The following is a 23,069-nucleotide window of genomic DNA, read 5'->3' as shown; positions in this document are numbered from 1 at the left end:
TGCGTTTTTGTGTGTACGTATGTTTTTCTTTCCCCGGGGTATATATCTCGGAGTGGAATTGTTAGATCATGTGGTAAGTCTGTTTAGCATTTTGGGGAACTGCCAGACTCTTTTCTAAAGTGGCTGCATCTAGTTTGCAGAAGTTTCCACAGCAACATATGAGGGTTCCAGTTCCTCCACATCCTCGCCAACAGTTGTTATTACCTTTTTGATTATAATCATCCTGATGGGTAGGAAGTGGGGGTATTTCACTGTGATTTGATTTGCATTTCTTTGATGACCAACTATTTGAGCATCTTTTCATGTGCTAATTGGCCATATGTGTTTTTGAGAAATGTCTATCAGATCCTTTGTTCATCATTTAAATGGGTTATCTGTGTTTTTATTATTGAGTTGTAGTTTTTTTTTTTAATGTATTTTCTATTCAAGTCCTTCTTCTCAGCTTTTAAACATGCTTAAAATTCCTCCACTTAAAAGGCATCCCCATTTGACCTCTTAGGTTGTTTGTATGTTAATTCTACAAATAGTTGTTGAGCACCTATTGTATACTAGCTCTTGTGCTGGAAGCTGTGGATAGAGTATGAATAAGAAACGCAAAATGCATGAACCCTAGAGCTTACAGGCGGTGCCGAAGGTAGACAAAGAACAAGTAATTGCATAGGAATTTCATTCTCACGGTGAGAATGTTTTCCAAGGAGAACCCTAGCGGGCAGTGAATATATAACAGGGAAATCGAGGCCGTTCTTCTGAGGAAGGCCCATTGGATCTGAGCCTTAATGAAGGTATTGGGATTAGTGGGAGAGGTGGGGTGAGCAGGAAAGAGTGTTCTAGGCAGAGGAGACAGCATGTGCTAGGGTCCTGAGGTGGAAGGAATGCAGCATTTTGAGGAATGATAGGAGGTCTGTCGCTGGAGAGTAGGGGGAGGCAGGAGAGGGGAGTCTCTCAGGCACAACATGTGGGCTGGGGTAAAGACTTTGACCTCTGTTGTACGAGGACTGGGGAACAATTAAAATAGTTTTAAGCACGGGGAAGGTAGGTTTGCCTGTTTGGTGCAATATGGCAAGTGGGTTAGAAAGGGCGAGAGTGAGTGTCAGGAGGCTGTCGCTGTGGCCTCGGTGAGAGCTCACAGCATCAGGAGCTGGGCAGTGGCAGTGGAGGATGAGAGGAGTCAGAAGAATTCACAGACAGCTTGGGCGTTGGAATTAGGGGGGCCTGGTGCAGGATAGAAGTGGGTGGTGCACCCAGAGGGCCATTTAAAGATGGCGCCCGGGCTGTTGGACAGGGGTGTGGTTCACCAGGACAGAGACCGTCCCAGTGGTGTAGCTGTGGGGTTGGGGACCCGGGGTGATGCCGTCAAAACACTGAGCTTTCACTTGACTTGGCAGGACCTGCAGGCCATCAGAGATGGAGACGTGTGCGCCAGGCAGGTCAGGAGCTCTCAGCCTGAGAAATAGCCATTGGCCTAGTGACCCAGGAGCCCCCGAAAAATGTAGTAAAGGATGGTTCTGGTGGTCTAGCGGGGTGGGAGGCAGGTTGGCTTATATTGAGGAAAGGGTGGGAAGTGAGGAAATAGATAAGGAACAAGAAGGTGTTTCCCAGAAGATTGTGTTGGGAAGAGATCTGCTGTATGGGAACATCTGGGGGCAGAGTCAGCAGGCCAGGGCCAGGAGGGTGTCTGGGAGGAAAATCCTGGCCCTTGTCAGTCGGAGGGACCTGCCAAGACACGAGCTCTGTGGGCTGAGGGATAAACAGAGATGCCATCATCTGCACAACCTCTGTAAATCCTGTTTTACAAGGTTGGCGCGAGAAAGTTGACTCCGAGACCTGAGGAAGGGTGTTCATCGTTCACGTGTGTGTGTTTTCAGAATGCTAAGAAGTCGCGCCTGCCCATCCTGATAAAACCATCCCAGTCGCTAGGAAGTGTGTGCCGGCTCCCCGCCTCCCAGGGGGTGGTGGCCCAGCTGCAGGGCCAGATCCTGGAGCTGCAGGGGGAGCTGAAGGAGTCCAAAATTCGCAATAAGCAACTTCACCAAAAGTTAATTCTGGCTGAAGCAATGATGGAGGGGAGGCCAGCGCCAGACGAAGAGCCCCTGAAAGGTAAGCCCCGAGGAAAAGGTGTTCTCTGCGAGCTGGGTGACCCACCCGCTAGGACGGCCAGAAATGTCACCCTCATTGTTCCGAATTACAATACGTTTGAGTATAAATTCCGAGAATTGCAGTGACTAATCTTGACTCTTGACAAACGCACGATGGAGGGAGCACAGAGGGAACATGCATATGTTGTTTTCCTTGACTTCTGGAGGGCCAGCGGGGGCTTGTCCTGCTCCCAGGCCTTGTGAGGTCACTGGGCCCTTCGCTTGGGAAGGCCTGGGGCCCCAGGCGTGCGTGGTGTGACTGAAGTCTGGGCTTTTCTCAGGTCCTGGCTGTGGAAGCTCCAGTCCTCTCTGCGGGTTCTCTGGCTGTCCAGACCACACTTGTTTGGGTTCCTCAGGGCTAATTCCAAACCCTACTGACCTCTGGCTTCCTCTGGAAGTGACCTGCCACCCTGTTCACTCTGAATCGGCTGTCTCTGCTCTCCTGGGAGCTCCCCAGATAGAGAGCCCTTGGGTTAGACCCCTGAGCTTGGTGGGAGCACCTCCATGGTGTCCCCTAGTCCGAGACAGTGGTGCTTAGAGGTTCTGCCCCTTTGAGAGTCGGAAGAAAGCTGCGCACCCTCTCCCAGAACCACGCAGGTAAGCACGTGTGTAGCACTGAGCGTCATCTCCGGAGGGTTCCCGAATCCAAAGAAGTGCTTATGTTGACTCTTCATTTTCAACTCCTGCTGTAAGCAGATGACAGCAACCCACAATAACAAGAACAGCAGTGATCTTTTATGTATTTATTCAGAAAGTGTGTGTCTGTCCTCCTGTGGGCCAGGCGCTGGGGAGAGAGTGAACAAAAGAGGCGAGGTCTGTGTCCCGCTCACATTCCTGCCGGGGGAGGGAGGCAGTAAGATGATGGGCATGTGTGTGACATGGGGGCGATCAGTGCTGTGCAGGAGGATGAAGCAGGTGAAGGGCCTGGGAAACGTGGCACAGAGCAGGGTTTGCTACGGCACGTGGACTCCTAGCACCTCCCTGGTGAGGCCACATTCGAGGGGAACCTGGGAGGGAGTGAGTGGACTAGTTATTTTGGGAGGTGCGTGCCTGGCAGAAGGAGCAAGGACAAAGGCCTGCGAACTTGAGAAGTTGGGTGGAGAGAAAGGAGGCCAATTATGTGGCTGGAGTGGAGGGAGGAGGAGCGAGAGGGTAAGGGGTCAGGGAGGTGGCGGGCCCACTAGGCCCTCCCAGACCAGTCTCGGGCTTCTCCTCTAGGTAAGGTTGGAAAAGGCTGGAGGGTTTTGAGCAGCGGAGTCTGAGTTAGGCATTAAAGCCAGGATTGGCAGACTGTGTCCTACGGACCAAGCTCGCTGTGGGTTTTGTAAACTTTCATGGGGGCACAGCTACACACGTTCATTTGCATATTGTCTGTGCTGGCTTTTGCACTGTGATGGGAGAGTTGAGGAGCTGTGATAGTGACCCTGTGGCTTGAAGAGTCTCAAATATTCATTATTAGGCTGACCTCTGCTTTAAAGGCTAAGAACGACTGGAAGGATGTCATACCTGAGATGGGAAGACTGATGAGAGCCAGGTGTAGGGGGACATGAGGTGTCTGGTTTGGGACTCCTTTGAGATGCCTGTTGCCCGTCGCTGTGGGGACGTCAGCCAGGCTGTTGGAGATGGATGAGCCTGGAGTCAAGGGGAGAGGCCTGGGCTAGAGCTGGGAACTTTGGAAATGTCAACACATTGCTGGTATTTGAAGCTTCGAGGCTTGGAGAGATAGGGAGCAGGTCAGGAACCGACACGTGGGCTCTCTAGTAAGTGGAGGCTGGACTGAGAAGACACAGCCAGTGAGGGAGGAAGGGAGCCGGGAGAGCATGGCTTCCAAAAGCTGAGTGACGAACAGATCGGCTGTGTCGAGCGCTGCTAGTGAGGCAGTAAGACAGGGACTGGGGGTTGCAGGGAGGAAACATCCCCTCCTGGGGAGGCTGTCGGAGAAGCCGCATTTGCAAGGGCAGGCTTGAGGTGGGAGGTTGCATCCGAGCGGGGTGTTTTCAGGGTGGTTCAGAGATGGGAAGTGACTGGGAGCCTTGGACTGCTGGTGGCAGTAAAATAAAATAAAGTGAGCGCCCGTTACATGTTGAACCCCACTGTCCACTTTAAATATGTGATCTAATTGAATCCCCTTAACAGTCCTTTGAGGCAGGCACACGATTATTCCCATTTTAACGCTGAGGCAGCACTTTCGGAGAGCGACTTGGCTATGGTCACGCTGTTGCTGACATCCCGACCTTGACTGGAACCAGCCTGCCTGATTTCAAAGCCTTTACGTTTCCCCTTACTTGACTGTTTCCTAAGCCCTGGGATAGGATACCCTGCATATGGATTGTACGCGGATCTACAGCCGGGGGTATTTTCCATTTGATTTTAGGTTCTCTCTGGGATCTATCAGTTGCAGTTTTCAGATAAGTCGGCCTTTGGTAGGGCTGCCCTCCCCATCCCCCTTCCTTTCCCAGCATCCTTCATCCACCCCGCTCTTCACGCCGTCAGTGAATACCCCCAGCACCTGCTGTGTTCCTGGCCTCGCGCACAGGGTGTAGGGGAGAGAGCGAGGATGGAGGTGCTGCCTCTGCCTTCTCAGGCTCCCTGTCTAGCAGGACGGGGCAGATAACTAAGCCCATCAGTGCGGTGGGCATGGGGGCGCTTCAGAGCCGAGAGATGCGGTGGCAGAGGGGACGCAGCCACACGGAGGCCCTGGCACCTTGCCCAGGGCTTGCCATTTGCACTTAACACTGCTCTGATTTCTTGCTGAGACCCTGGGGTGCCTCAGCGAGGTGCTGCTTCTGCAGCAGCCTGGAAGGCCCGGGGGCCTCCCTTCTTGGGAAAAGTGGGCATGAGTCTACAGAACTCATTTTCTCCCTCGTAGTTTTTGGAGAGCCTGGACTTAAACCATTTCAGACAAGCTGCAGTATATTTACGCTTTTTATGTCCTGTTATGGCAGCTCGATAGATTAATTTTATCTTATAAATTGCATTTTGCCTCCCCAGTGTTTTTATTTTCCCTGTTGTATCTTTGTGTTCTTCTTAGTTGCTTGGCTAAGTTTCAAGTCCGTGGTTTTATTTATTTGTCTTTCTCTGTGTGGCTGCCTGCAGCCCAGCCCCTCGTGGGAGCAGCCTACCAGGACGGCCCCAGGGAGCAGGAAGGAATCGAAGCCACACCCTGTGTCTGGAGAGACCAGGAAAAGGACAGCGATCAGCACGCCAGCTGCGACACAGGTCAGAACTCACCCCGCTCTGTGTACCGAAGAGCTGCTGTGTGCCGGGTGCCACTGGGCTGTTTTATATAAAAATTATTACTAAGTCCTGTGACAGCCACCTGCGGGCGTCATGGTTGTTCCCATTTAACACCGGGGAGGCTGAGGTTTTTAAAATGAATTGATCCAGGGTCACCCAGCTGATAATTAGGTGGATGAGGCAAGGACATTAGGGTTTCTGTCTGAGCTTACAGTCCATTTGTCTGACGCTTTTCTGCCAGCACGGTGCCTGCCCCTGGGGGGTCTCGCCGTCAGCTGGTCATCTGTTCTGCTTGATGCTGGCTGTTGTTAGGCGTCAGCTGCCCAGGGAGGGGGATGGGTGGGGAGGAGCGAGCCTGGGGGTCAGGTGGGTCAGTGGGAAAGGTGCAGAGATGTGAGCGAGGCCCCAGGCAAGCTGGGTTCCTTCTTAGAATTATGAAGTGTCACAAGCATTCAGGTAAGCACAGAGGATAATACAACAATATTCATGATTCTGTTCAAGCATGAACGAATGTGTGCATTTTTTTCCTTTTACCTTAGATTTATTTTCCCCCTTCATTAAAAAAAATTACCATTAATGTGGTCCTAATTCACTCGGTCAGAAATCATTGTCTTTAGGACCCTAAATTTCTCCTGGGGCGACCACTGAGAACGCCAGTCTCTGGGGAGATACTGAGTTATGGGCCCTGTCCCAGTGGCATAGGCTTCCCCAGGGCCAGCAGTCAGCGCACTGAGGACACGGTCACAGGCTTCCGCCCTGGGTCCCAGGCTCTGAGGAGGAGGCCCCCTCCCAGGTGGTAAAGGACTCAGAAACCCCAGAGCTGCGTTGTTTCCTGTGATGTAAGTAGATGGTCCTGGGGACATCTTTTGATCTCTTGCTTCTAGTTAGTTGGTTACTAAAGGCTTCTTGACCGATTGGCAGTTTCCCTTTTCCTCTCAAATCCCCATCGTTAGTGAATTTCTTTCCTTTGTTCTTAATGTGCTTCTAGAACTTTGCACATGCTGCTGCCTCTGCCTGAATTTCCTCCCTTTCGTTGTTGCCTAGCTGATGCCTCATCCTTTACTCTCTGCTTAAATGTCCCTTTCCAGGGAAGGCCTTCCTGAGTCCCTGGTCGCTGAGACATCCCATTAGCCCGCCGTCTTCTGGTCTTGCAGTGACTTGCGCGGTGACTACCCCCTGCAAGGCTGGGTACCACGTGTGATGCCTTCACTGCTGCTGCTGCTTCAGCAGCTCCTTCAGAAATGAGTGAAGGGGCTTCTACAGACGTCACTGTCCTTCACACTGAGGGTGCAGGAATGTCTCCCCTTGTTCGTGGCCCCCTGACACGGGAGACCCATTTGCAGGAGGGATACGTCAGGCGGCAGGATTCATGGTGGAGGCAGGCTGCCAGGCTGTGACCGGGGGCTCTGCTGCTTACTCGCCCTGAACCGTGGGCAAGTGCTTAGCTCTCAGCCTCAGTTTCCTCTTCTGTGAAATGAGGACAGGGTTGTTGTGAAGATTCAACGGATGGCACAGGTGAGGGGCTGGGTGCCTAGGCCAGGTCCCAGCACATAGTTAGTTATGTGTCCTGACCCCTTGCTAAACCTGCAGGCTTACACCAAACAATACGGTTTATAATCCTCCATGTCCCACATCCGCTCTGCAGTGATTTTTAAATTAAAAAAAAAAAGCTCTCTTTTGGACCTTTATCAAGGGCTGTGGAGCAGAGAATGCAAAGCTGTGTGGCTGTGCGGGTGCTGAGCTGTGAGACTTGCTACCTGCTGGCCTCAGAGCCTAGAAATTGGGTCTTTACCTCTGCCAAGTCACAGGTCGCTGTAGATTAAGGGCATGTCTGAAGTCAAAATTATGAGTGTCAAGTGTCTGAATGTGTCGTAAGGAGCAGAGCTGAAAGTGGAGGGCTCAGTGTGGGTACGAGGACGCACACCCGCCCAGCCATCGTGAGGGCGTGTGTGCAAACATCCGAGCCGGCCACAGGCCGTATCACAGCAGGACAGTTGTATGGGTCTTGCCTGTGTCATTGCCTCATGATTTCCTAATGAAAGTCATCAGAACTGATCTTTATTCCCATGAGTGGACACTGCTTCTGGCCATGGAACTCCATCATGAGGTTGTCGTAGCAAAGATATTTCATTGTCGTGGAAGGTGAGTCACTGGGAAAAAGCCGTGTTGAGATTCCTCCCCCATCCCTCTGACCCTCATTCAGCCTGCAGTGCTCACTGAGGACCTTCTCTGAGGGCCCCCGGCCCCATGCCGGACCCTGGAGAAACAGATGAATGACATGGTCTCCACCCCAAAGGACCTCAGAGATGAGGGATTTGCACAAAGTTTGTACAGTAAAAATGCTCTGTTAGGAATCCTTTCTTGAGATCATTGACTGTCTAGAATAAAAAGGTTTATTTTATGGTATTTGCATTGTGAGTGGAGAGACGAGAATGGGCGTCAAGCCACGAGGAGCAGCTGCAGAACCCGGAAGGTAGGATGTCCAGCCTGAGAAGGATTTGCGCTTGCTTTTCCTTCGGAGGGGGCTCCTCGGTCGTCTCATCCAACCTGCGCTGCTGCCTTTCCAGCATCTCCCCGAGTCCACAAGCCTTTGCTCGCCTGCCTCCCGGGAAAGGCATCCTCTTCGTCTTTAAAGGTTTCAGGAAAGCAAAGGATACACATTCGTATGAGTTGGTTTCCTTTACTACTGTGTGCCGGACACTCTTAGCCTTTTTGCAGATATGGTCCCGTTTGATCCTGAAAGCAAAAACAGAAGACTTCACAGTAAATGATATTCTCTCCATTTTGCAGATGAAGCTACCAAGGCTCAGAAAGGCTAAGTCACTTGCCTAAAGGTCACGCAGCTAGTAGGGAGCAGAGCCAGAGTTGAAACCATTGGATTTCAGAGATGGGTTTTCTGCTATGTTCTGCTGCCTCTTAAGTATTCCCACAGCTCCTTGTATTGAGCGGGGCTTTCCCTGGACAGCAGGCAGGCTGGTATGTGGTGAAGGACAGACGCTCTCGACTCAGGCCTGGACTTGACGCCTCACAACAAGCACAGCACACGTCTCTTTGGGGAAACTGAGGCTCTGGGACAGTGAGTTACTTGCCTACGTCTGCCCAGCCAGCAGGTAGCAAAACTGAGTGTGAGGCCTCTTCTCTTTGGCTTCAAAGCTATATGCTCTTCCTGCTGCACCAGTCCACCTCCCAGAGGTGTTTGGCCGCATACCTGGGGGTTTAAACTAGTGGTAAGGAAATGTTTCCTGGCAGGATTGTGAGTCAGCAAAACAGCCCACTCCAGGGAGCATCGTGGCATCTCCTAGAAACTCATGGAAATGAGATGACTCTTGTCTGCTGTGGATTTTAGAATCACTGGTCTTTAATGTTACTTCATTCACTCCCCAGTATTGGTCAGCCCTTCCTTCATGGCTGGTCTGGGCTAGGTGCTGTACTGGGCACTGAGATGTGAAGATGAAAGGCCAGTCCCTGCTGGGAAGGATCTTGCAGTCCAGCAAAGGAGAGAGGGATTCCAATAACAAAATGCTGTGTAAATAAGCGAATGCACCAAATGTCAATCCTGTGCCAGCTCCCAGTGCCTGGCATGTTTGTCCCAGGGGTTATGTACAAGGTGCTGGGGAAGCCCAGAGTGGGTGACTGCTTTGCGTAGCTTGAATGTGAGCTCACAGAGGAAGGAAAATTAGATCTGGGTGTTGAAGGATGAGTAGGAGTTCACTGAGGAGAAGTCAAGTCAGGGGCCAGGCATATTCCAGGCAGGGGGAACAGTGCATGCAGAAGCAGAAGCATGAACAGCCTGGTGTGTTTAGGGATGGTTGGTTTGCTGGGGAATCTGCATGGGTGGTGCCAAGGGATGTTCCGAAAAGCTTGTCTGGAACTAGATCATGGAGGGTCTTAGATGCTGTGGGAGGGAGTTTGGATTTAGTCCTCAAGATAGTGGGGATACTGATGAGTTTCAGGTGGGGGTTGGTGGTTATCATGGTTGAACAGTTGCTCTGAGGAGGAGGACACCTTGAGAGGTAAGAGGGGCTGGTTAGGAGGCTCTTGCAGTGGTCTCTGCTTGGCGGTGGCTGTGAGGAAGGACAGAGGGGGCGGATTTCAGCCACAGAGATACTGACAAAAACGTATTTTGATTTTCAGACTCCGAAATTTACCAGCCTGATGACCTCGCCATCTTACCAATGTGCGAAGAGAATCTTTCTGAGGATTTTCCAGGCCCCACGTCAGTAGCTACACGCTTGAGTTCTAAGAGTCAGTTTTCCACTAACGTCAGTGTGATTGGGACCGATCCCTTGGAGAACATGGATGCCTCAAATGATAAAGAAAACTTAAGACGGAAGATCTGTGACTTGGAAACTGAGCTTGAGGGCTACCGGAATTTCATATTGCAGCTTCAAAAGCACTCCCAGTTCAGCGAGGCTGTTATCACAGTTTTGTGTGGGACAGAAGGGGCCCAGGATGGCTTGAACAAGGACAGGGGTACCAGTGACGAAGAAGAAAGGACCTTTTCAAGTTTGCACCAAGTACGCTATGTGAAACACATGAAAATCCTCCATCCGCTGGCCCCAGAGGTGATGGACTGCAAGACGCTGGAGAGTCTCAGACAGCGGCTAGTGGACCAGGAGTGTGAGCTGCAGAGGGAGCAGAATCTGAACATGGAACTCTTCAGTGAAATCCATAACCTGCAGAATAAGTTCAGAGATCTCTCACCCTCAAGGTACATCCCAGCTCTGCCTTCTCCCACTGCTTAAGCCTGCAGTTCCCCCCAGTTGCCAGTAGGTTGGCGCCCATAAGCTAAAAGGGAATGCAGCTTCACCATGGGGTCAGGTGTGTACTGGCCGAGGCTTGGTGACGTGGTTAAGGCAGCGGGCCCTGCAGAGAGGTGACAGGTGAGGCCACCACGAACAGTGGCTGCACACATACCAGTCTTGGGTCTTCTGAAATTGGCCAAGTAGGTTTTGCCCTTCTGAAGTTGGGGACTCAGGATAAAGGTTTTATACCAGTCACTCGGTGAGTTATAATACGGCTGCCAAATGGCAGTGTTTACTCCTGACCCTGTTACTGGCTTTTACTGTGCTGCAGGGGAGCTGAAACTGATGTCCTAGTCAGGGTGGGAGGAAATAAATATTTCCCATATCTTTACCCTGTAAGGTCATCTTAGAGAAATAAGCGTGTGTTGAAAGAGAAGAATTCTTAGGTCACGAAGACATGTTTTATGGGCATACATGCATACAGTTTGGCCTCGTGAGATGTGACAGACGTGGGATCATTTGTAAACTTGACCTTCGTTCGTCACTGATTTGAGACAGGCACACTGTTCTCAACTGTCAGGAGCCAGAGTGCATTTTTTTAAGACCCTGCAGACAGCGTGTATTTACAGGGAGGCAGTTGTGTCAGACCCCCGGTTAGGCACTTTTCTTACTTAATCCTCACAGTCACCCGAGAAGGAGGTGTTCTTGAACATGCGTTTGTAGATGAGGAAATGGAGCCTCAGAGCGGCTGCCGTGACTGAGAAGGTGGCCCGGGAGGACTGGCAGAGCCGGCTGGTCTGGCCCACGTTATCCCACACTGATGCTGATGCTCCGGCCCCTTCCCATCCGTGAACCGGGCCCGCCTGCAGGGCTGCTGTCACAGGATCTCTCTGTGTTACTTGGGGTCGAAGGTGGTCACCAGCCCCACACACTGTCATCATTTCAGGGAACATGTTTGTCCCAGGGATTGTGTACTAAAGGGTTAACTGCAGGGTCAGGGTCTCTGCCAAGCCACTCTGGCCGGCCTCCCACGGCCACAGGTGGTAAGGAAAACAGAGCCATGCTTGCCTGAACTTGGGTTTTTCTCAGTCCCTACTAAAACTGTGGGCTCACAAAGGAAAAGTTGGATGCGGTGTCAGGAGGTGGCATGGTATAAATAGAGTTGGGTTTTGAAGGCAGAGCTGTGTTTGAGTCAGCAAACTTCATCACTGAACCAACTTTGCCATCTCCAAGAGTCAGTTTTCTCTTCTGTAAACAGGGATGTTCATACCTTTGCTGGAGACGGAGAGGAACAGATAACTTATAAAAAACACCTAATTCAGTGGCTGGTGGCTCCTAGACCCTCGGTAAATGGTACTTAGGATTATGATGATTCTCTGACCTTTCAGCTGAGAGGAGAGAGTCCTGCTTCTGGTTTCCTGCCTTTGAGTCTCTTTTTTGTTCTTCATGGGGATTTGTGGTGGATCCCCTGACCCTCTAAGCACTCGCTGCTACAGTTCGGAATAGTGTTTTTGGAGAGTGTACGGAAACTAATTGTTCTCCCGAGTCCTCGCCAACCTGTACTTTAATTGGGGGCTTCCTAAGGTTAAAAATATTGCAGAAGAACCTTTGCGCCAGCATTTGTTGGCTGTTTTGAAATTGAAGCAGGGGTGACCTTGTACAGTTCCAATTTTTCTAAAAGTAGATGTACTTGTACAGCTGCGGGCCCTTCAAGAGTTGTGCACTGTCATTTTCCCAATTAGTGTTAAGGTCACAAAAATTCAATTCTAAAATGGTCCAAGAATTTTCTCTCCCCCCTTTTATCAGATACGATTCATTACTTCAGGCCCAGGCCAGGGAACTCTCCCTTCAGCGACAGCAGATTAAGGACAGCCACGGTATCTGTGTTGTTTACCGTCAACACATGAACACCATGATTCGGGCGTTCGCGGAGCTGCTGCAGGCCAGCGACGTGGATCACTGCGTGGCCGAGGGTTTCCAGGAGCAGCTGAATCAGTGTGCTGAGCTGCTCGAGCAATTGGAGAAGCTGTTTCTCAAGGGTAAGCGGACGAGGGGCTGCAAGTCCTAAGACACGTCAGGAATTGATCCAGGACTCCCTGGAGGGGCCCGGGAGGAACCGACTCCTTGGCTTTGCCTACCTTCCGCCCCTCTGCTCTGACAAGGGGACGGCAGAGCCACATGGGCGGCTGCTTCCTTATGGTGACTGCGTCCACGTGGGGTCGGTGGTCTGCATTGTCCCAAGCCTGGGGTCCAGTGGAGATGCCCCAGGGACCAGGTGGATGAGACACACAGGTGAAGCCAGCCAGGAGGTGCGGCCCCTTGGCACCACCACGTGGTCGCTGGGTCCTCCCAATTTTCAAGAGAAGAGGGAAGCCAGGGTTTTGGGGGCGAAAATGTTGGTTCATGGGTTTTAAATGTTGGCAACAGTGAACAAAACATGCAAACAAAAATCCCAGACTTTGGTTAAAAAATATATTCAAGGGTCAGAGGTGACCGGAGGAAGGATGAAAGAAAACCTTTGGTAAACGTTTGCCCTTATGTGCTACATACTTAAAAGATGTGATTGCGTTACAATTAAAAATATAATTTGCAACATTTTGAGATGACAAGAAAGAGTTCCCTTGCACCCTTCATCCACCTTCATCCGTTTTGCCATGTTTGCTTTGTCCTTGTCCCTCTCTCGATAGATAGATAGATAGTTACATAGTTACACTTACACACACATTGTTAGTCATCTTTCCTAACCCTGTGACAGGGGATGTGGTTGGTCCCTCCCTCTTGGGGAAATCCCTTCCTGCCTTGGCTTCTAAGAGGACATCACTCAGAGTCCGTTCTCCCACCCACCCCACTGGCTGCCCCTTTGAAGCCCTCCCTTCGGCTCATGATATCCCAAATCTGAGCAGTTTGAGGCACCTTGCTGCTGCCACAGCGCCAGCCTTCACATCTCAGATGGTCACAGGCCTTTCCTCCTCGGCCTCCGCGCTTCCACCCTGTCCCACAGCGGTCCGTTTCCACTGTGGCCAGCGTGATCTTTACAGAATGTGCCAGGTCATAACGTTTCTCTGCTCAAAATCAAAGGCTTTCCTCTGTGAGCCGTAAGGGTCGAGTTAAATCACGGACGTGAGGCCTTGGCACAGTACTCCGTGCATCGCCCTGAAGTTCTGAGCGCTGACTCGTTATCCTACTAGTTGTGAGCCGGGGGCTTCATCCTCAGGGCAACTTATTTCACATGAGGAACTTGACCTTCACAGAGCAAGGTCAGTTGCTCAAAGTCACAATGACTTGGACCAGGACTTGACCTCAGTTTTTGTGTCTTCAGACCTACACACAGGTGGTTCACGAGGGTCCACGTGCATTCAGCGTGGTGCCAGGATAAAGCGTGGGGTAGTTTGGCTCGCTGGGCCCAGGGAAGCTCTTTTTTTAAAAAGGGCCCAGCAGCTTAGGTGCGGTGCAGACTGATTTTCCTAGCACCGGTTTCCAGAACCTCTGAAGGCCGGGACACAGGAGCGCTGGACTTTTAACAGCTTTGTGAAATCCACTTTCTTCTGGCTAAGGTTTCCCAGAGAAGCTCGTTTTCATTTTCCTGTTGAAGGAATAAGTGAGCCCTTGGGGTAGAGCTGTGTCTTCCCGGCCCGAGGCATCTCCCATTCGTCTCTTTTCTTCCGAGAGGCTCTCAACCTTCAGGTGGGAGGCTGAAAGGGGCTGCTTCTGGCACCAGGCGCCCTCCCTTCTTCATCAACTACAACCCCCCTCCCCAGCCTTATTTATTTTTCAGTTGTTTACCTCAACAAGCCCAAAGAGATCTCACTTCTTGTTTCCTTTGGGTTCTAGAAGCAGAAGCGTTTTGGGCTTAGCAGACAACACAAACACAGACCTTAATTTTCTTCTACAAAAGGGCATAAGTCTCAAGAACCTCACTAGAGAAGCTCTTTTTTCCTTAGAGAATAAAATATAGCAGAGGTGGGTCTTTCTGGGATGCCATCTCTTGAATTACAGCCTGGCTCTTGCATTATGAAATGAGCTTATTATAATGTAGTTTTGTATTTGAGGTAGTTGCATAGTGTGAGTTCTTTAAAAATTTAAATACAGCTTTTTTTTATGAATACAAAGCAGCACACGTTTATTGTGGAATAACAAGATAAGCGAATACTCCTGTCATTGCATCATTTATACAGCAAACCACCAACACCCTGGAGTTTATACTTTCCAGCCCCTTTTTGTACGTATGTGTATTCTTGGTGGAAGTAGGGTAATATGCAACCTCTCCCTTTGTTCAATTATAGGTAATAAATGTTCATCTACATTGCAGGTTTCAGTGGCCGCAGAGCATTCTTTTGTGTGAATGTGCTATAAGTTATTTAGTCATTTTCCATTAGATGGACATTTAAGTTGTTTCCAGTTTGGAGCTATTGTAAAGAACACCAAATTGGAATCTTTGTGCATATCCTTGTGGTTTCTTTAGTGACATTTAATTGATAGAACCCAAGAAATAGGATGAGAGTGTGGTGTCTTTATGCTTGTGAGCATTAGAGCCGGGATTCTTGCCTAGCTCCATAGGCAAGGGATTTCACTAGGGGCCTGGGACCCTGCAAGGTGTTGTGAGTGTGGGCATTTTTCTGGAGTGAGGGTCTGTAACTCTGTGATTGTCAAAGCAGGTTGAGACCCCAAGTGGAGCGAGGACTGAGTTGGCGTCCCAGGCGTTCCACCATATCCTGGTCCGTGGTACCTCCTGAGACCAGTAGCATACAATCAGGAGGGCAGTGTTTTGCTTCAGGTATTTTTGAGTAGACATTGAGGAAGAAGGTTGTGAGATAGTCCCCGTCCTCAGGGAGCTCACCACGTGTGTCAGGGTTTAGCCATGTGAATAGAGATGCTGCTGGGATCCCTTCCCTCCCAGCTCCTTTGCCTCCAGGGATGAAGGGGAAGCATCTGGTTTTTTTCAGGGCTTCCACAGTCCGCCTTTCCCTGCCTTCTAACCTCTGAAGAATAGTAATGATGACGATGATGAAGGAGAAATGATGAGGAAGGCTGGTCTTCACTGATTGCTTACTGTGTCAGGCATTGTTCTCAGCCTATGAGGAGGTACTATTTAATATCCTCATTTAATAATGAGGAACAGAGAGGTTAACTTACTTGTTCAAGGTCACACAGGAAGTGGCTGAGTCCGGATTTGAGCCAAGGCAGCTTGATTCCACAGCCTAACTTCCTTACCCCTGTGATGCTGTGCCCTGTACACTCCTGTCAGATTGGGTGTCCTGGTTGAAGGTTTCCATGGGCCTGGCCTCAGGTTTCCCCACTTCTGCGACCCTGTTCTAGAAGGCTCCCTCTCCACTTCTAGACATTTTGCCCATCCTCCAGGAAGCTTCCAAGAAAAAGCAAATCCATTCGTTTTCTTTATTCCCGGGCTGTTTATGGCTTGCATATGGCATCACATCTGGCCCTGTGGTGGAGGCCACGTGCTGGGGTGGACAGAACAGAACCTTTGGAGCCAGATAGACGAGTTCAGATCCCTGCTTTGCAGTGAAGGGTCAGATTTCCTCTGTGAGGTCGTAGCACCTGTCCAGCAGCATTGTCGGTGAGGATTAAATGAGGTTATTTAAAGCGCCTTGTGTCCCTCCTGGCCAGTAGTGGGAGCTCGGGAGGTGACAGCAGAGATTTCTTGTGGGCATATTTTACTTCTTCAGAGCAGAAGCTCCTGGAAGGCGGGAGCCTTGTCCTGGCCCCCCAGCCCGGGCAGAGTTAGACGTGTGGTGCCCAGTGATGCTGTGATGACAGTACTGAGAATTTGTGTGGTGTGGACCTTATCCTGGGTGCTCTTGGATGGAACGTCCTCTGACCCTGTCTGGCACGCAGAGTTGAGCTTGGAGGGAGGCGCCTGTGAACTCTGAAGGGGAGGCTGCCCGGAGGAAGGGACATCGGGGCTCAGGCTTCCATGTTGGAAGGACCCGTAGTTGGGGGGAGGGTCCTGTAGGAGTGGTGATGGGGTGGGCAAGCCGTGGCTGGCTTAGTGAAGCAGGCTGTCTGATCGAAGGGGAGACTTTCTCTCAAGTCCGCCTGGAATCTGCCCTCCACACAGCCCCTTGGCTCCCTCCGCCTTCCTAAAGCAGTCCTTTCCTGCCTCAGAGATCTAGGTCGGCTGTCACATCGCGAGGACTCCCTGACGGTCCAGGCTGGATCCTGCCTGTTTCCTCCGTGTGTCCTCCCACCGTGTCCCGGCTGCTGCTCGTCACAGCGCTGTCCTGTGACTGTCTTTTGGACCCGCCATCTCCCCACTCAGCTGTGACCTCATTGAGGGCGGGTCCCTCGTTCATTCTGTGTCCTCAGGGTCGGCACAGGCACCTGGGAGGAGGACTGTAGATGTTTACTGCGAATTACCAGTGAGACGGAAAGGAAGAAACGCGTAGGTCATGGGGGAGGTGCCAGGCTCTGCTCTGTGAACTTAATTTTGTACGATTGATGGGTTTTGAGCTAGGGAGTGCCGTTTCAAAAGAGGCTTCTTATGTGGTGGCCGCGTACAGATGGGCCAGTGCAGAGGAGACTGAAGATGGGTCCACCAGTTACAGGTGTGTCCTGTGTCACGACTCTCTGACTTGTTCGGATCTGTGCTGGATGCCTGTGACACATGCTGGCTTATTTGAAAAGATGAAGGCCTTTCCCAGCCCCGCTCTGCCCCATATTCCATGGCTTTTTAGGTGTGGTGGTAAGATTTGCCTGAGAGATGGGAGCAGTGTGTCCTCGACGTGCTCCCTAAGCTTTTGGAATAGCCTGACAGACGGTCCCCGTCACCTGTGTGAAGGCAGTTTCCACCAAGAAATTGCGTGCATCAGTTGTACCGAGCTCCCTATTGACCCACAATAACAGTGCGTCGCCTGGTTTTAAAGAACTCCCTGCTGCACAGGAAATGAGTGGAATGCAACTGTTGAGTCATTACAAGCGCCCCAGAGGATCTCTGATTCAAAGAAGGGGAACCCAAGGTGGCCGGTGGCATCAGGGTCATGGATTCCTTCTGTGGTCATGGAATTTGCTAGGAATTGAGTCTTTTGATGGTTTTAAGATGAGTTTATGCTTAGGTGACCCAGCATGCTTGAAGCAAGCCTGCCCTGGACCAGGTGTCCCCGGCCCTGTGACGTTCCTGGGGCACACGTGTGTCCAGAGAACCCTGGTAAATGCATCGTTGTTTGCCTGGCTGGTGCATGTGGAACCTGAGCTCCTTGGAAGGCTCGGCGGGACAGGTGGCCCATCCTCCAGGTCGAAAGGGCCCAAATCGTATCATGGACTGAATGTTGGCAGGCAGCCCTGCGCAGGTGCGAGAAGGAAGATGCCGACTGAGCTCTTTTGAGGTACAGCTGTCCCTGCCCGTCCGTGGTGGCCTTGTAGCTGGGACTTCCAGTCAAGGTCTTGGCATCTGACCAATCAGGTGTATCAGATGCAGATTCCCCCCTGAGGAGGGACGTGGAGGACCAAGAGGTGGAGCCCTGGAGAGCATCCCCTGAGGTGGAGGCCTGTCAACCTCTCCCTACCTCTCCGGGAGCCAATATATCATGCCAGTTTGGGTCAGGAGGACCCGAGGGGATGGAGACGTAGATTTGTGGGTGGGCTAGCTGTGAGAGTATCTCCATCTCCCTCGCTTAACTGAGCGTGCAGTAAAGTAGGTGAGAGGTGAACTGGGCAGAGTGAGAGAACGGAAGCGTCAGGCCTCCCGGACTTCCGCGTCTTTGCCTTAAAATGGAGGTCCTGACGATGTGCCTGCAGGGGAGGGTTGTTGCGAGGCCTGAAGGAGACAGTGGCTGTGAAGGGGCCGGCCTCGGGGCCTGGCACCTGGTGCTCAGGGCTGCCCGACTCATTCCCAGTGACCGTCCAGCGCTTGGCACGCTGACCAACTCTGGGCGCCCAGTGGCCGGCCTGCTGGGTGGAGCGGGGGCCGTGACAGCCCCCCAGCTGGCCTTGGGAGTCTGTAGGTGGGAACCACGAGACACGAAGCAAATGTGCGTGTCTCCCATGATCTTTTCCTCCGTGCTGTGGTGTTTGAGAACTTTTCCTTTTAGGAGTAGTTTTGAAAATGGTGTGTGTGGGTGCAGTTTAATTATAGTCTCATTTTTCCAGTACAGCTATAGGAGGTTTGTTTTTTTCCTTTAGCCACGCATTTGTTTCTTCAAAGAGCTCATCCCAGTCTGCAATTTCCAGAGTTCTAAAGTATATTTAAAATAAGGTTGTTCGTCTCTTTGAAATCTGGGCGCATGTGCTCCCTTCAGACAGCACCTGATGACACGCAGTGGGAGCAGAGCGGCTTTCCCAGCTACGCTCTCAGCCTTATTCTGTTTTCTTTGGTTGTTCCCCCTGCCGCACACACTGGTTTCTTCAGCCACACCCCCAGCCCACTTTCCCTTGGAATCCCACTTCTGAGAGACTTTCCGAAGGAAATAATTTAAGTGCAGATAAAGATGTATGCACCAAGATGTTTATTTTACAAAAGTGAAAAATTGGAGATGACCCAGACGGCAGCTGCACGTCCGCCTCCGAGGGATAGTCATGTAGTCATTAAACGGGGCGTCTCTAAAGCAAATTCGGTAAGAGAAAGGCTCGTAATCAAGTACAAAATGAGAAATTAAGTCCCAATTCAGTATCCCCCAGGCCAAGACGCACAGAAGAAAGAACGGAAGGGAAGCCAGTTGCACGTCTGTGGTGGGTACTGGAGGAGAGAGGGCTTCTTTTTCTTGATTCTGGTGCCCATCTCCTGGAACGAGCCTGTATTCGGTTGCATCAGCGTTTTAGAGAAGGAGGGACAGCCTGCGCCCGGGAGTGCCTTTGTGATTGCTTCTTGCATTTAGTGCTGTCCCCTCCCTCCTGGAACCAGTGCCAGAGCAGTGCTAGAGGCGGGATCTGTGGTCTGAGCGATATTCATGGTAATCCTCTTTTAAATATCCGAGACTGTCATAAAGAGTGTTTAGACAAATGGAAGAGTGCCTTTGCAAATGTGTGAGCAAGAAATTATTAGGGAGCACTCTTTCTTTCTTTCTTTCTTTAATGTTCTCTCTCTTGATGTTATTTCTACTTCCAGGAAAATCAGTTGAAGCGGAAATGAACACGCAGAAGGAACTGAGAGAGAGGTGAGTGTGTAGCATCTGGTGAGAAGACGTCATGGGTTAGGTTTGTCCGCCAGCTGTTTGAGCATCCAGGCTCCCTCCTGTTCTGTTAGTTTCCTGCATCTTGTAAATAAAGCATAAACACCTATGAAGCTGACAGTGGTCACTGGAAACCGGGATTGCACGCCGTGTGTCCTGTAGCCCTTGTTTGGTTGCATTCGGTTGCTCCTGGCATTTCTCTGCTGGGGGATTGGATGCAGACAACACATTCCTTTTGTTGGCTCCTGGGTCCCTGCGGGATGAATTCCAGACTCCTAAGCCTGATCCGTCTTTCCTTTCCATCATGTGCCCCATGCTTCAGTCTCACTTGACTTCCGATGGTTCTCCAGACCATGCCTGTATGCAGGCTGTACGCTCTGCCTTCGTCCTCTGGGGACTTGAGGACCCTCCTCCAGAGTCAGTTCACATGGAAATGACCCTTGGTCTCCCCGACACTCCCATCTCTCCACTACGCCCCGGAGTCAGGCACTTCCTGTGACTTGGCACACAGTTACATTACAGCACTTACCACATGGTCCTATACTATTTTCTGCATTTATCTTTCCACACTCAGAGTTCCTTGAAAGAGGTAAGGAGACAGCATTAACTGGGTGTTGGAGTGTGCCAGCGGCTGCCCGAGGCATTCCCATTCATTATTTCTGACCCTAGAAAGTGAGCGTTATTGTTCCCAGTTTAGGATGAGGAGCGGGAGGATCAGAGTTACATACTTGCCTTTAAGAGGCAGAGCTGGTATTTGAACTTGAATCTCTTGTTCTCCGGCACCTGGGCTCTTATTATTACTCCGCGTTGCCTTCTGAGGGCAAGGACTGAGCCTTGGTTTTCTATACACCTGCTCCAGCCCCAGCTGTCTGGCATGTAGTTGGAATTTTAAAAACGTTCATGGAATACATGGATTGTAAACACTCTTAGCTTGCTTCTGTGGCCGACTGGAAACGTCCGGGTCCTGCCCTCCTCTGTCGACTTGTTAAAGGTCCCGACTGTTGTTCGTGCTATTGGTGTTTCCCTCGTTTTTGAAGCTGCGACCCTTTGGGCTCCTGGGGGCAAAATAAAGAAACAGAGCCTAGTCTGGGATGCAGAAATTTAGATTTTATTGGCATCGTGAAGGCCACCAGCGTCATTAGAGTGAGCAGGAGGGAGGTATGACAGCTGACTGGGAGACATTTCAATCCGGGCTTCTGGAAGTTTGGAGAAATACTCCTTCCCTGCAGTTTTCTCCAAGATCCCTCCCAGTTCAGCCCTCCACCTCCATCCTGATAATAGCGGGGGTCCTGTCCCACTGGCAGGCTGCAGAGAGGGCACTAGGGGCCTCCCAGCGCGGAGACAGTCCTCTCTGAGTTCGGAAGGGTGAGGCCCCGGGGGCGGGGCTTGTCGAAAGAGTGTCCGGGCTCCAGGTGAGGGAGATGTGGCCCCTTGGAGCAGCGTGGCCGGTGCTCAACATGTGAGGCTGGAGAGACTGGCAGGGCCAGGTTGCGCTGGTCCTCAGAAACTGTATTGAGTCCAAATTCTGATCTCTGGAAAGAGGGGAGTCTTTGAGAGAGAGTAAGCTGGGGCTGGACATGACCAGATGTACCATTTTGAAAGATGAGCGCGGAGGCTCGGAGAGTGGGCTGGAAGGAGGCGGGAGCCTCTTTTAGCCTCCTCAGCCGTGTGTCACCCTCCCTTTTCTGACAGGTTTGTTTCTTTTCCTTCTGTTCTACTGTTCTCAGCTGGAGGCGTAACACTCACATGGGTCACTCCTAAGCTAATTAGATGGGTGCCCTTGGCCCCTTATGCTCTTTGGCGGGGCGGCAGCGAGCCCGGGCATCCATCACGCTGTCTGAGCAAAGATGCATCTGGTGTTTACCTGTTAATGAACGCGTTGCAGCTTTGGAGTCCTTTGCTCTTGTCAGAGCTCATGAATAATGAGACAAGAAGTAATAGGAAAAAGTGGGAGAAAAAAAAGAGCTTAATTTAAGGAGCTTGTCTATAATGGAGATTCATGTGGGCTTTTCACGGAGTTCAGGGTGTTTTTCCTCCTGGCTTAGGTGGCCCTTGGGAAATACAGGTTCATAACCGGATGACTGCCTGAGTGGTGATGTCGGGGCTTGCTCGGGGACCACAAGGGCTCTGAGATTCTTAAACCCATTTTAAACCCACTTCATGGGTTTGGGTTGGCCTCCCACATTCTCCTGGGGCCTTGGAGCCAGACAGACTGGATTCAGATGTGGGCTCTGCCACTTAGAAGCTGTGAGACGGTGTGCAAGGTTATGATGCACCTCAGCACCCGCCCCCCCCCCCCCCGCCCCCGCCACTGCCGGCTCTAATGAGGATGGTCCTCCCTGCCTCCGAGGTTTCTGTGAGGACCAAGGAAGACAGTACAAGTGAAACGCCTGGTACCGAGCGGCCATTTGATAAGCAGCTGCCATTGACTCGGGCCCTCTCTTGAGGTCCCTCCTCTACAAGCCAGATGGTGGCTCCCCCTTCTTCACTGGCTCCAAATTCAAGCCCACCGAGCCTTTTTGGGTTGTCTTTAGAATGTCCTTGCTTAAAAAAATGCTCTAGGGAGGGCACCAAAATGAAGTTGCAAACACGGGTGAATCACAAAGAGCCAGTACCCCTAAGTCTTCTCAAGCCATGGCCCTGGCTTGAGATCTCAGAGTGGGAAACGGTTTCTCTTTCAATCCCAACTGTCAAGGATTGAGGAAGACAGCTTAAGCTACCAGCACATTCTCCCCGAGTCTCCTGCGCCCTCAGCCACTCGTGCGCCGTCTGACTGTGACATGTCTGAGAAGTCCTCCTTCTCGCGAGACCAGAAGCAAGACGGTGAGACCGAGAAGATGTCGGGCCTGGCGAACAACTTTTCTCAAGGTAAGCCAAGCTCTGCGAAGCATCTTAAACACAGCAAGACTTCCTGGTGTCAGCAGTAATGTGCCATCTCACCTTTGTACTGAAGCGGAAGGTGGTGACATTTGAGTATTTGTCAGATGAGAGGAGATCCTGTGAGGGCCCCAGCTAGGCATTCAGTGTCGTTTATCACTGGGGAAAGCCACGGCTGTCGGAAGTGTTGGCGATTGGGGAAGAGTCGTTTTATTTTTTAATGGTGACTTGTTACGTGACTTGCCACTTCCTGGCTCATCTGACAGTGGCGGGCTGGGGAGCACTGAGGTGTGTGTCAGCCCCAGGTCTGGTCAGTTCCCTCTTGTTTCTTTCAAGCTCTTCCTAAGGCGGAGTCACTTTGAAGACCCTTGCTTTGAATTATACAGGAGCTCGAGAGTACTTCACCTCCTGTTTATCCAAAGTTTATATTCGATAAATCTGCTGTGTTTCTCTTTAGTGTGAACCTTGGCCCACTGGGTCAGCCCCTGGTCCTGCCTCTGACCGTGGAGCCATGGGCTCAGTTGGCAGAATCAGCCCCTGAAGGCCCCACCTACCCCTGAGCGCCCCTTTACCCCTTCTGTATTTGAGTCTTGACCTCCTGTGGGGTGTTAGGTAGGGCTTACTGTTCATAAGTTCAAGGGAGGGTATAGACCAGAACAGATAGACCTTTCCAGTGAAAGGCCAGACAGCGTGCATTTTAGGCTTTATGAAGCATGTGGTCTTTGTTGCAATTACGCAGTCATGCTGTTGCAGCAGAAAGCAGCCGTAGAAAACATGTAAATGAACAATGGTTGGGTATGTGCCAGTAAAACTTTATTTACCAAAACCGGTGGTGGGTGGATCTGACCCAGGGGGCAGAGTTTTCCGACCCCTGGTGTAGATGCTGGACCTCAGCTGACATCCTTTGGTTCGCTGGTCTCTCCTTTCTTCCAGTGGGTTGTTTGCAAGGTGCC

At 51.3% G+C, this 23,069-nt stretch overlaps 1 protein-coding gene across 8 annotated transcripts in view; it reads left to right on the top strand.

The window, feature by feature from the left end:
- Positions 1–23,069, top strand: part of CDK5RAP2 (CDK5 regulatory subunit associated protein 2) — a 166,958-nt gene that overhangs the window by 114,798 nt on the left and 29,091 nt on the right. For all 8 annotated transcript variants that reach the window (XM_072960013.1, XM_072960018.1, XM_072960016.1 and 5 more), the window contains 6 exons: positions 1,866–2,097; positions 5,232–5,354; positions 9,507–10,083; positions 11,924–12,156; positions 19,176–19,224; positions 21,935–22,107. In XM_072960013.1, coding sequence (XP_072816114.1) covers positions 1,866–2,097; positions 5,232–5,354; positions 9,507–10,083; positions 11,924–12,156; positions 19,176–19,224; positions 21,935–22,107 — 1,387 coding nt within the window. The remainder of the gene's footprint in view (positions 1–1,865; positions 2,098–5,231; positions 5,355–9,506; positions 10,084–11,923; positions 12,157–19,175; positions 19,225–21,934; positions 22,108–23,069) is intronic.

This window comes from Vicugna pacos, chromosome 4 (assembly GCF_048564905.1).
Source record: "Vicugna pacos chromosome 4, VicPac4, whole genome shotgun sequence".
Classification (NCBI taxonomy): Eukaryota; Metazoa; Chordata; class Mammalia; order Artiodactyla; family Camelidae; genus Vicugna; species Vicugna pacos.
This window is presented reverse-complemented; position numbering and strand designations above follow the sequence as displayed.